Source organism: Scardinius erythrophthalmus, assembly GCF_964197995.2.
Source record: "Scardinius erythrophthalmus genome assembly, chromosome: 21".
Lineage (NCBI taxonomy): Eukaryota > Metazoa > Chordata > Actinopteri > Cypriniformes > Leuciscidae > Scardinius > Scardinius erythrophthalmus.
In genome coordinates this window covers 5,432,434-5,444,711 of record NC_138241.1, presented here as the reverse complement: position 1 = coordinate 5,444,711, position 12,278 = coordinate 5,432,434, and the positions used below count along the sequence as shown (strand labels likewise).

General features: G+C 40.7%; 1 protein-coding gene across 2 annotated transcripts in view; it reads left to right on the top strand.

The window, feature by feature from the left end:
* The window catches only part of ubr2 (ubiquitin protein ligase E3 component n-recognin 2), a 44,185-nt gene extending 36,028 nt beyond the window's left edge, over positions 1 to 8,157 (top strand). For both annotated transcript variants that reach the window (XM_081350241.1, XM_081350242.1), the window contains exons 38-47: positions 3 to 70; positions 303 to 438; positions 553 to 649; positions 3,201 to 3,331; positions 3,423 to 3,531; positions 3,642 to 3,698; positions 3,785 to 3,862; positions 3,981 to 4,151; positions 6,594 to 6,695; positions 6,778 to 8,157. In XM_081350241.1, the coding sequence (XP_081206367.1) occupies positions 3 to 70; positions 303 to 438; positions 553 to 649; positions 3,201 to 3,331; positions 3,423 to 3,531; positions 3,642 to 3,698; positions 3,785 to 3,862; positions 3,981 to 4,151; positions 6,594 to 6,695; positions 6,778 to 6,919 (1,091 nt within the window). In that variant the 3' untranslated portion in view covers positions 6,920 to 8,157. The remainder of the gene's footprint in view (positions 1 to 2; positions 71 to 302; positions 439 to 552; positions 650 to 3,200; positions 3,332 to 3,422; positions 3,532 to 3,641; positions 3,699 to 3,784; positions 3,863 to 3,980; positions 4,152 to 6,593; positions 6,696 to 6,777) is intronic.
* Positions 8,158 to 12,278: the final 4,121 nt, after the last annotated feature.

The window sequence follows — 12,278 nt, the reverse complement described above, 5'->3', positions numbered from 1 at the left end:
AGCCCTTGTTCCTGACCCTCGGGTGGAGAATACGCCATGCATTCTGGATATAGACATGTTCCACTTGCTGGTAGGCAAACGACCAGTTTGCTCCTACATCTGCTATTCACATAAGCGTCTGACTGCACAGTGCCCTAACCTTATACATTCTCTTATTAATTTAATAACTCAAGTTGACCAATCTGTAGCATTTTACCACATATCCTGTTCACACCTCTAAACAAAGTCTGTGTAAAGGTTCCTATTCATACTCAGTCAGTTGTTTCAGAATGACCTTTGACCCCAGGTTGTGTGTGTGACAGGTGAGCTTGGTGCTGTCCTATCCAGTGGTTCACTGTCTGGATTCCTCAGGGCTTAGCGAGGACACTGCTCAACTGCACTTCTTGCACCTTGTCACTGTTGCTCACATAGTCCAGATCCTTCTGACCTCCGTACCAGGTGAGAACCTCACATTTCCCCTCACAAGCAGCAACATGACCAGAGAGACTGCATAGGTGATTTTGAGTGTTTTGGGACGGATATTCATGTTTGTGGACTCGTGTGTGCCATCAGAGGAGATGCGGATGGAGCAGGAGAGTGGAGGAGCGGAGAGGGAGGAGGAAGAGCGAGTGTGTATGCTCTACAACACTCTCAGGACACACCTGAGCAGGTGAAAGCACACACACCGTTAAACTATGGGGGTATTATTGTTGCAATATTCCAAATAAATAGATTAATATTCACAAATAAATGTAAAGAGATTCACAAAAATTTATCGAATTCACAAATAAATAGATTAAGATCCACAAATAAATGTAAAGAGTTTCACAAAAAAATATAAAATACACAAATAAATAAAATGAGATTTGCAAATAAATAAAATATTTACAAATGTTTTATTATTTTACAAACACAACTCTGCCTGGCATTTATTTGTGAACCGCTTTCTGTGCATTTGTAAATCGCTGCACACATTTGTGAATCGGTTCCTGTGCATTTGTGAATCCCCTCACGCATTTGTGGATTTTGAAACACTTCTAGCGTTGACGTGCAGACAGATCTACAAATTAGTAGACTCCACCCACCGCCTACTCAAGCCAATCAGATAACGGCCACATCGAGCTGGCCAATCGTAGCACGTTCTCGCTTCAACCAATCACGTTTGGCTTTACACTGGGCGATCTTGCTCTGTGCTCATTCATCATTCATCTGCATTTCAAAAAGTACTCGTAAAGGCCCATAAAATATGTTTAAAATTTGGATTTTGTTAGAATTACACCATTAGACTGCTTGCCAAGCCAAGCCACAATTTGTATGAGCCTTGAAAAAAGCCAGAGCAACAGCCCTTTACATCTCGGGAACAGCGCATTATGGACGCGTCACGTTATTCAAGATAGAACAGAAAAGCATCAAGTAGCTGACTAACTGGGTTCAACCCATAAATAGCTACACGAGTTTTTAATTTGCATTGCAAGATTTTTATTTGCTACTACACGCTGATGCTGAGGCTCGTACCGTTCCATATTGGGGGGTCATTTGGGCTCATATTTGGTATTCTACATGACATTTATTTATGTCCTATTGCTATTTGTCACCGCAATTGTGCTTTAAAAGGCAAAATCGTATGTCCTGTAATTTCTTGCATCGTGTCTACCCCGTGCGAGGCTATCTGTCTAGAAGAATCTATCTATCTTCTAATCTAATCTATCTTCTATCTATCTAGAAGTGCGGGGATCCGTTTACTATCAATGAATGCCCCGCGTCCAGGACACTATCACGAAATATGATTTTTCAAGTAAACAGCACTAGTCAATAAGTAGGCTACGATCAGAGCCGTAAGAGTACGATCATGCAGACATGTCTGCAGCTAAGCAGACGTCACATAGAGAATATGTGTTAACGTTTCAAACATGCTAGTTTTACATTATTTGAAACTGCTACGGCAGCAGTGAATAGATAGTGCCTATTTGCTTTTGACGCGCTGTGTCGCGCCTCTTGCCGGTGTAGAGACTGTTCATGATGCTCGGGATCTCTGATTATCATAATTCTCTGAGTGTATCCTGATGGAAATATAAAGGGAAATATAATATAAACTCCAACAATCTTTTGAAAACAGTGTTTTTACCACACAAACAGTTCAGCGCTACTACTGCTCCTTTCAAGGATGCAAGAATCAGTTCCCGCCCCGAGTGTAAAGCCAAACGTGATTGGTTGAAGCGAGAACGTGCTACGATTGGCCAGCTCGATGTGGCCGTTATCTGATTGGCTTGAGTAGGCGGTGGGTGGAGTCTACTTATTTGTAGATCTGTCTGCACGTCAACGCTAGAAGTGTTTCAAAATCCACAAATGCGTGAGGGGATTCACAAATGCACAGGAACCGATTCACAAATGTGTGCAGCGATTTACAAATGCACAGAAAGCGGTTCACAAATAAATGCCAGGCAGAGTTGTGTTTGTAAAATAATAAAACATTTGTAAATATTTTATTTATTTGCAAATCTCATTTTATTTATTTGTGTATTTTTTTTTTTTTGTGAAACTCTTTACATTTATTTGTGGATCTTAATCTATTTATTTGTGAATTCGATAAATTTTTGTGAATCTCTTTACATGTATTTGTGAATATTAATCTATTTATTTGGAATATTGCAACAATAATACCCCCATATTAAACCTGCCTATTGACTTGGTTTTATATCATAAATACATTTGGGTTACACGTTATTTTAAGGTGTCTTTGTTACACTGCAAGTATACATTTAAGTACTGAGTAATATTAACAAACTACATGTACTTACTGTAGGGTTAGGATTAGGGTTTGGTTTAGTTTATGGTCATATACTGACTTTTATAAATTCCTCAGTCATTTTGCCTAAAATGTCTCCATTTAAATTGATATACTGTATTATATTCATGATGTGCAACAGTCAACATGAACTCCGTTTCTTCAACACCCCAGAAATCCACGAGCACACTTTGATCAGAGTGGAATAGATGCGATTTAAGTGTTCACGTGCCTGTTTATTGTGATTAAATTCAGCATACGCCACGTTTTACTACTCTAATGGTTGTCAGTTTCATCGCAATATTGCCTAAATCAAATTATAATCGCTTTATGAGGGTGCATGTAAATGTAGTCACTGTCCGAGATTGTTGATTGCAAAATGTCACCCTACTAGCTTTGCACGACCCTAATATGAATATGTGTGTGTGTGTTTCAGTGGCTTGCGTGAGGTGAGCTCAGGCTGGCATCTGTGGCACTGTGTGAAAGCTGGAATCCTGCCTTATCTCAGGGCAACCGCTCTGTTCTTCCACTATCTTAATGGAGCTCCAGCACCACCTGAGATACACGGTAGACGACTCGCACAGCGTTTGACATTACACACAGATGCTGCTTTTACTCGCTGCCCTTGTGCCATTTCTAATGATGGCTGTGTTTTCAGCTCTAGGTGTGGGGGAATGGGAGGCTCTGTGTGGATACCTGTGTCTGCCCTCCAACCTCTTACAGCTCTACTACAGCAATCAGGAGCTCATGGAAACTCTCCTGCAGGGGTAACTGTCAATATCTAGATCAACACCTCTGGAAACTGTGGCATATTGTCCAGATGTGTGCTGTGTCTTGAATGAATGATGGTGTGATAACTGTTGGTTGTGCTCTGCAGATGGTGCTCTCACCCAGGTGTCCTACAGGGTCTTCAGAGCAGCTCGGCTCTCATCAGGTGTGTCCTGCACCTCGACACTTTAAAGTTCACTGCAGATGACATTCAAGTGCTCACCTGTTTCATTCTTCCGTATCCCGCTCTAGGTTTCCCAGAGAGTCCAATCATCTCATAGAGCTGCCGTGCGACTACAGTGCTCTGATTAACCAGGCCTCCAGCTTCACGTGAGTCATGTGTCTTAGAAATCAAAGGAGATTGATAACTAAGAGCTGCCGGTTCTCTACGGATTCCTGATTCCATAAGTCAAATAATTGATCTTCTGTTGATCCTGGCGGCGTCTAGGTGTCCTAAATCTGGAGGCGATAAGTCTCGCGCTCCTACTCTGTGTCTGGTGTGTGGGTCCATGCTGTGCTCTCAGAGTTACTGCTGTCAGACCGAGCTGGAAGGAGAGGACGTGGGCGCGTGCACCGCACACACTTTCGCCTGCGGAGCCGGTGTTGGCATCTTCCTCAGGTTTGTGCAAGGATGTCGATTAAAACCTGTCAATTTAATGGGCAAATTATTTAATGAATAAGATACAGTTATTATTTGATAAGCCTTTTGCTTCGGGATCCTGAGGTTTGTTTTGCAATATTAACTGACTGAATGTGCATTTATTATTATTATTATGTGAGAAGAGACCACACAGAGTGCTAGGAGTCACATGACTTAGTGTAGTGTATGATGCATAGTGTAGGGAATTAGTTGCCTTAAGGCTGGAATACACTACAGGACTTTTAAAATCGGAGCAGATTTTAAAACATTGCGCCATTCACTTGTCGACGTTTGTAACTAGTTACAGAGAAAAACTGGCCATCATACACTAAACGATTGAGGATCACACACTAGAAGATCCAAAAATGAAAATTAGCCCATGATTAACTCAAGCCATCCTAGGTGTAATGACATACTTCTTTCAGAAGAATACAATCGGAGTTATATTAAAAAATGTCCTGACTCTTCCAAGCTTTATAATGGCAGTGAATGGCCGTTTCTGTTTTGAAGTCCATAAACGTGCATCTATCCATGATAAAAGTGCATCTATCCATGATAAAAGTGCATCTATCCATGATAAAAGTGCATCTATCCATGATAAAAGTGCATCTATCCATTATAAAAGTGCATCTATCCATGATAAAAGTGCATCTATCCATGATAAAAGTGCATCTATCCATTATAAAAGTGATCCACACGGCTCTGCGGGGGTTAATAAAGGCCTTCTGTAATGAAGAGATGAGTTTGTTTCAGAAAAATATCTTTATTTAAAGCCCATGTTGCAGGTTAGAGTACCCAGTAAGCCAATGTATAGAAAAATAATGTAGGAACTAGATTTAAATATAAACATATACTTATAAAACGCTATTTAGGCTTCTGGAGTCGTTTTTGTGAGAAAATTTTACTTCCGCATTTGAAAACCGCCGAACCGGAAGCGACGTAACGTGAGGGAGAGAGGTCAAAGTAAACAATAGGAAAGCAATGGATCGCAATGACAGCTCGGAAAGCTGGGGGAATTGTAGCCTAAATGTTTACTCGTATGATATATATAATTCATAGAATTGATATATATGATGATATCATATAATTATGAGCCTGATATGAAGCCAAGTGAGCAGGACAGGCCAGGGTTAGACAGAACAACGGTGAGTGGTGGTGTGAGGAGAACAGGGCGAGAGAACAGTGTTAGCTTATAGATGTATTCACGTTAGCCAACGATATGTACAACACTATGCTCAGATCACAATACTGTACAGATTATTATCATCATGTATCAGGCAATAGCAAAGCTAGTATTTAGACCCTTACCTGCATGTGTTGTGTGTGTCAGCCATTAGGAGACAGTTTCCAGAGGAAGAGGGACTTTATAAAGGCTTTAAATTGACCCATTTGGTGACGATGAATAAAAAAAATGATCACAATCACAACTGTCTTACTGTATAAAAACTTTATATGTAGAAACAGCCAACACAAACATTAAAGTCGGTTTGTACAGATTGAAAATGAATTATAGAACATAATATATTATATGTATAATAATAATAAGTGTCGGACTAATAACAAACACATAAATGCATTACATTACAAGTTTATGTAGGATATGTTAATGAATTAAATTATGACAAGGCACATTTTGTAAAACAGATGTACAATAAGTGATCTCTGACGGATCCGTGAGCGTCATGTTTCCCACTGGCGGCCGAACCACATGCTGACGGCGGACCGTCACTGGGCGACCCGATGAAGGAGCCGGGACAGTGTGCACATATCACCGGGATTATAATCATTCGGTCTATAGTGAACGCTACACACTATCGCGTTATTCAAAGCAGAAGCAGAAGTGAAGTCCCGTCTCTTACCCTGCACAAAACGCAGTTCATTACAGGCACGGAAGATCGCACCATCCTTTTTCTTATTCGGAAACCTGTGGACTCGGTGTCCTGACAGGCCATAATTCACAATCATTTCCCACGACGATGATTAATTGAAATACAATAAGCACCGAAAACACACTGAATCATGACCGCTCCAACTGAATACCAACCTACTCCGCACTGAGCGAACGCAGAGCCGGCAAACGACTCCATCATGTGACGTCATATGACGCGATGGTGAAAAAAAACGGTTTTCAACACGGTCAAGGAAACTGTCACGTTTTCTATTAAATGTGTGCCCTTATGTCTTGCAAAACAATTTTTAATCATGCATTTACTTTTCATATGGTATTTTCATACACGGTTATATTAATTTTGAAAAAATAAAAAAACCTGCAACATGGGCTTTAAAACTTTATTAGTATAGTAGGATTTGCGTGGATTTTGGTCATTTATGCCCATGGTCAGATCACTTTAACTCTCAACCTTGTGGCTTTTTACATGGTATCTGTCAGCAGGGTTTCATTTGTATATGTTTGTGTGTCAGGGTGCGGGAAAGTCAGGTCCTGTTCCTGGCTGGCAAAACTAAGGGCTGTTTTTATGCTCCCCCATACCTGGACGACTATGGGGAAACAGACCAAGGGCTAAGGTACATCTCTTCTCCTGATGTTTCACACATGGTTATTTCTAACAGTTGTGTGAGATCAAGTGTTGTGTTTGGTCTCTCTTAGACGGGGAAACCCATTACACTTGTGCCAAGAGCGCTACAGAAAGATCCAGAAGCTGTGGCGCCAGCACAGCATCACAGAGGAGATCGGCCACGCCCAGGAGGCCAATCAGACTCTGGTGGGCATCGACTGGCAGCACCTGTGAAGTCACATGACGTGTTCGTACACTTGCGCCCACCCTTAACGCACAGGGCTAGAGGTTGCCAAGGCGTCACCAAGGCCTCTTGCTCTTCCTCCACCCCTGTCTGACAGTGGATGAATGCATGACTGTTTTTTTGGGGGGGGAATAGGTTTTCGCTCCCTTTTTTCTTTTAAATATGATATAAATACATATTTAAAGAGACACATAGCCAAGGTATTGAACCTTAACAATAAGGGTTCCTTCGCAACACAGATATTCGTCATAGGTATGCTATTTAATTTCTTCTCCAAGTAATATTAAATTATTTTCCAGGTATTTTGGTTACAAATATATAGGTTTCGCAAGACAGTTCTCTTATCGCTTGGGAATTGAACGGTGGTGCTGCCCTTCAAGTAAGCACAAATGTCCCTCAACGCCCATGCAGGGATAGCGCCACCTGTAGGGCACAGAGCACCTTCTCTGCCCCGTCATCTCAAATGCTGCAATACATTTGTTAAGGCCACCTAATTAATGTGCTCAGCGATGTTCATCCAACACAAGCCAACGCCAGGAAGACCCGGGAGCACATGAGTATGTCCTCTGAATGCCTGCTTTCTGTCCGTCTGGGTTGCGTATGTTTGCGTGAGTGAGTTTTTTACGTACAGGTGTTTAGTTGGTATGTTTCTAATATGATGGATTTCTAAGGTGGTCCGTTTTTACAAGACTGTTTGTTTCTGTTTCTTTCGTGAAGCGTGTTATTTATGTGTTTCTCGCGGGTGTTTGTTGTATTCGACCTTGATCTATGGAATCATGCAATTCCACTCTGAAACATGATTTTGACGTGTGTTGTTGTGATTTTGGACATTTTCTTTCTTTACACTGCTGCACCATTTTTCAGCAGTAATGGATGCAGAATTGCATATCCTTAATTCAGTTTCTGCTTTGGTCTCCTTTAGACTTTGCTCATTCTTTATAGTGGCCTTGGCCTGAGGATTTAGTCCAAATCGAAAGTTTTATTTCTCAGCGACGCAGACGCACATTAAAACACACGATGCTTCTTTCAGATACAAGTTTTCATGCCTCGCGCACTTCAGATGAAACGCCTGGTTCTAATGCGGTGAGCAGATTTCCTGAGACACTTCCAGTGGCTGCAGCAGTGTATTACATCACAAACTGACTTGTTAATATTTGTGAATTCTTGTATAAATGGGTACATTGTACTATATTGTAAAACATTAATGAAATAAAGAAAAAAAGCTCTGTGTTGTGTGTTGAAGAGATCCATAAAATGCATTGATGAATGAGCTGATGCACCATCAATATGTTTGTGTTGTGAAGCTCTTGTTCTGCATGTTCCAGCGCAGGTACAGTGTTAGGCTTAGTGGCCTGATGCAGACAAGTGTGTGTGACCCATTTAACTGGTTACAGCTCTTCTCAGCTGTGCTCTAGTTCTGTCCAAATCTTTGTTTATCCAGGAACGCTGCAATAAAGAGGATTAGAGTTCAAGCTCTGACTATTTAGACTTGCAGAGTCTTATTAGTCCAGGTTTTGATGACCGTCAATTTAAAAATAAAATCAAATAGGATACCCTACAAGTGGACTATTGCATTATATGATTTGGTGGTGCAGTAGTTTATTCTGATTATTATAATGTCAGTTATAATGACTCTCTGATATTTTTGTTTGGGTAAAGGATGTTCTTAAGGCCTGTTCATGCCAATAGCGATAACTATATTAGCCTCCACAGTAACAGTGTTTATTATAAGTGTGTGCTGCAGTTTAAATTTGAGCTCTTTAAAGTCACCATGAAATCAGAATTAACAGCTAAAACCTGGTTGGCAGTGTAATTTATTTTTCATAGAATATTGCAGTATTTATTCCCTCGGTTTCACAGACAAGGCTTAAGTCTAGTCCCAGACTAAAATGCATGTTTGAGCGGTTTTAACTGAAAGCAACTTGGACTGATAAATCTTAAAATATGTCAATGCTTTTGTTTTGTCTCAAGATGTAAACCAGTAATGTTTTCTAAGGCACACTTATAAAAGCTACTTAAACATCCTAATTGAACTAAGGTTTAATCTAAGCCCTTTCTGTGAAACCAGGCCATTATAAATGAATCATCTGTGCATGTCATTATATTTTGATCCGCCCTCAATCACGTCCCGCCCAACTTTTTTTTTGTTGTTGTTCATGGATATACATCGAAATAGGGAACCACTGACTTCAAAGTCGGGTGAATTCTGATTTGCTGTCAATGTTTTTATCCTTCATCAACTGGAAAAATCTTTCTGAAAGTGATTCCAATTACATCGTTCCACTGTGTCATTAAAGCTTTGGTGTGGACTCTAGAATTATGGTGCTTTCAAATCATCTCGTAAAGATCGTATTTACGAGTTGAACGCACATGAACACCACCACAATGTCGTAAATACGAGTGGGAAGCTCTGGGTTTTCTTTAATCGTCGATCTTTTCAAGTTGGGGCCGTGTCAGTGAGAAAAGTAGCGGAATACCGCAATACTGAAAAGTATCAAAGTGTTGTCAGGCTTTTCTATTTACAGCGCATTAAACTAATTGCCTTCACAGAATATGATGGCATTATAGCCTAATATAATATGTAACGAAGTTTGCAGTGGCTTCTAAATTAATTAAAAACATAAAAAAGCAAATCACACCTGATGCACATTTCTTTGTTCTTCATTTTTTAGAACTAGAGTTTAAAAATCTTGCTGTATTTTTGTGTAATTAATTAAGAGAAAGTACACCGCCATCTTGCTCCGACTAAAGTCACTTGAACGCAGCTGCTGTAGTAAACACGACTTAGTTCCCACCTCGTATAAGTACGAAATTCCCAGGAGGACTTGAACGCTGTCACGGGTGGGTGCTGGCAGACAGATGAGGAAGACGTAATATCCAATACAAAGGGTTATTAACAACAGAAAGGCAAACGGATTAGCAACACACGGAACATAGACAATACCGGGCGGACACTGAACTGAAGCAGACCTGAACATACAGGTGTTAATGATGGTGGTGACTGATGATTGCACAGCTGAGTGATTTAACGTTAGTGTCCGTGACAACAAATGAGTGACGAAGGCAGGTGATGACAGACAAAACATAACGAGTCCAAACTAATGTGATTGTGACAAACGCACCACAACTCCTCCTGGGAAGTTCGTATTTACAAGTTGAGAAGTCGTGGTTATTACGTCAGGAGTGTTCAAGTAACTTTTGTCGGAGCAAAATGGCGGCGTACCTTCTCTTAATTAACTACAAGGTTTTTAAACCTACTTATAGAAAATGAAGAATGTGCATCAGGTGTGTTTTGCTTTTTAACATGTTTTATTAACTTGTCAAGTCATCTTCATTTATATAGCGCTTTTAACAATGTAGACTGTTCCAAAGCGGCACATTGATAATAGGAAATTAAAGTAACAGAGATTGTTTTGGCTTTACAGCAGCACAAGAATAAAGTTATTGTCCAACTAAAATTAGTTTGATTGATTCACTTCAGTCGCAACGATCATTAGTTATTAACTTATGGGCCGCTAACTCAACCGTTTTAACAGAAAATTATTATTTTTGCGCAAACTTCAAAAAACGCTGATGGCGTGCACATGTGTATTATGAGTTCAGTCTGTATGCGTGTATGAATATGTGCGCAGGCGTGTAGTCCTTCCCTTCAAAAAACTTTAAAATGTATCGTTACATATATTAAAATGCTATGATATTTTGTGCAGGGAATTAGCTTATTTTGTTGTAGGCCTAAATAAAAAAAGCCTGACAATGTTGACCGCTAAATACATAATATTACTCCACCACGTTTCTCACTGACACTCCCCCAACTCGTAAAAATTAAGGCTTACAGAAAATCCTGAGCTTCCCACTTGTATTTACGAATTTGTGGTGGTGTTCATGTTCGTTCAACTCGAAAATACAATCTTTTCGACATGATCGCAGTAGAACGATTATTGAAACTAGTTCTTTTTACTGTAGCCTAGTTCCCTGGGTGAATAGGCCTTTTGGCACAGAGCAATATTCTTGTGGAATTTGGAAACATTTCAAATCTCATGTTTTACCTTATGTTAGCCTGGGTGCCAGCCCGAACCCCGCCCACAACATTTTTTGGTCGGGAAGTTCGGTCTGGACTCGATCCATTGAGGAGTAATTATGCTCGGCTCCCAGAAGGCCGAGCCAATCAAATTGCCAGGGCGGGCTTTAATCGATGATGGACAGATGATCTGCGGTTACGTAATCACCCAAGTCATCAAAGAGCGGTTGGGTTGAATTAGTTTACAACAAATATGACTGCCGCTGGAGAATGGTTTCACGAGTTCACACTTACAAATAAGTCAGATAGAATAAATGCGTATGTGAGATTTAACGAGTTCACACAAATAAGTCAGATAGAATAAATGCGTATGTGACGTGCTGTCCGAGGAGAGGGCTGTGGGCTCGGTAGCCATAGTCCCCCCCGTATTCCTGGTTGTGAGAGAACAAGCCAAGACAAGAGTGAGGATTCGGGGTGGTGGAGGGATGCTGAAAAACTGTCAAGGAGTGTTAGGTAAGTTGACAGAGTGAATATGCTTCCTCATGCTGATAGATAGGGTAACGTTAGACATGGTATTGTTTGATGACAAGTTGATATTGGATTGATTATTTTAACGTGCTCCTCCCGAACTTTGTTTATGAAACATCATGTGTAGATTCCGCCATCGCGTCTGTTATAGAAGATATCGACAGCGCATTCATTTTAAAAGAGGAACAGAGAGCCGCAACATTTTGTTGGTTGAAAATATGAATGAAGAACATGCGTCATGTACTCCGTTGCTCTGATTGGTTGTAGGTCTATCCAATTGAGTGCAGAGGGTTTTTTTTTTCTGGTTCGGTTGAGACACGCCCCATAATAAAAGCCCTATGAAGCTGTATCAGACTCACATTCTGACTATGAGTATGATCAGAGCCCGTCTACGGAGAGCCTTCCCACTCCCTATTAAGCCCTGTTGTACCAAATTTTGGTTGTAGTTCCACCAGAGTTCCACTGGGGGCGATCGCCATGAGTGCAAAATGAATGGGAGTCAATGGGGCTAGACAGATAAATTAGTCTCTTTCATCCGATTGCCGTTGAGAAATCTCAGATCTGATGGTAGATTTTGCAAGTTCAACATGGGTTTTAGGTCGAAAGTTGAATGAACGAGTACTTATGTCCTTTCGATTTCTTACAGGTTGAGTTGTTGTTGCCCACAACACGCTAGCATTCTGCTAATGAACGCTGATTGGTCAGTGAAGGACTGATTACGACCAGAGATCCCGCTTGATGGCATCGTGGCATCCAAAGCGGGACCACAAACAAACAAAACAAAAACAAGTCTAGCACGTGTA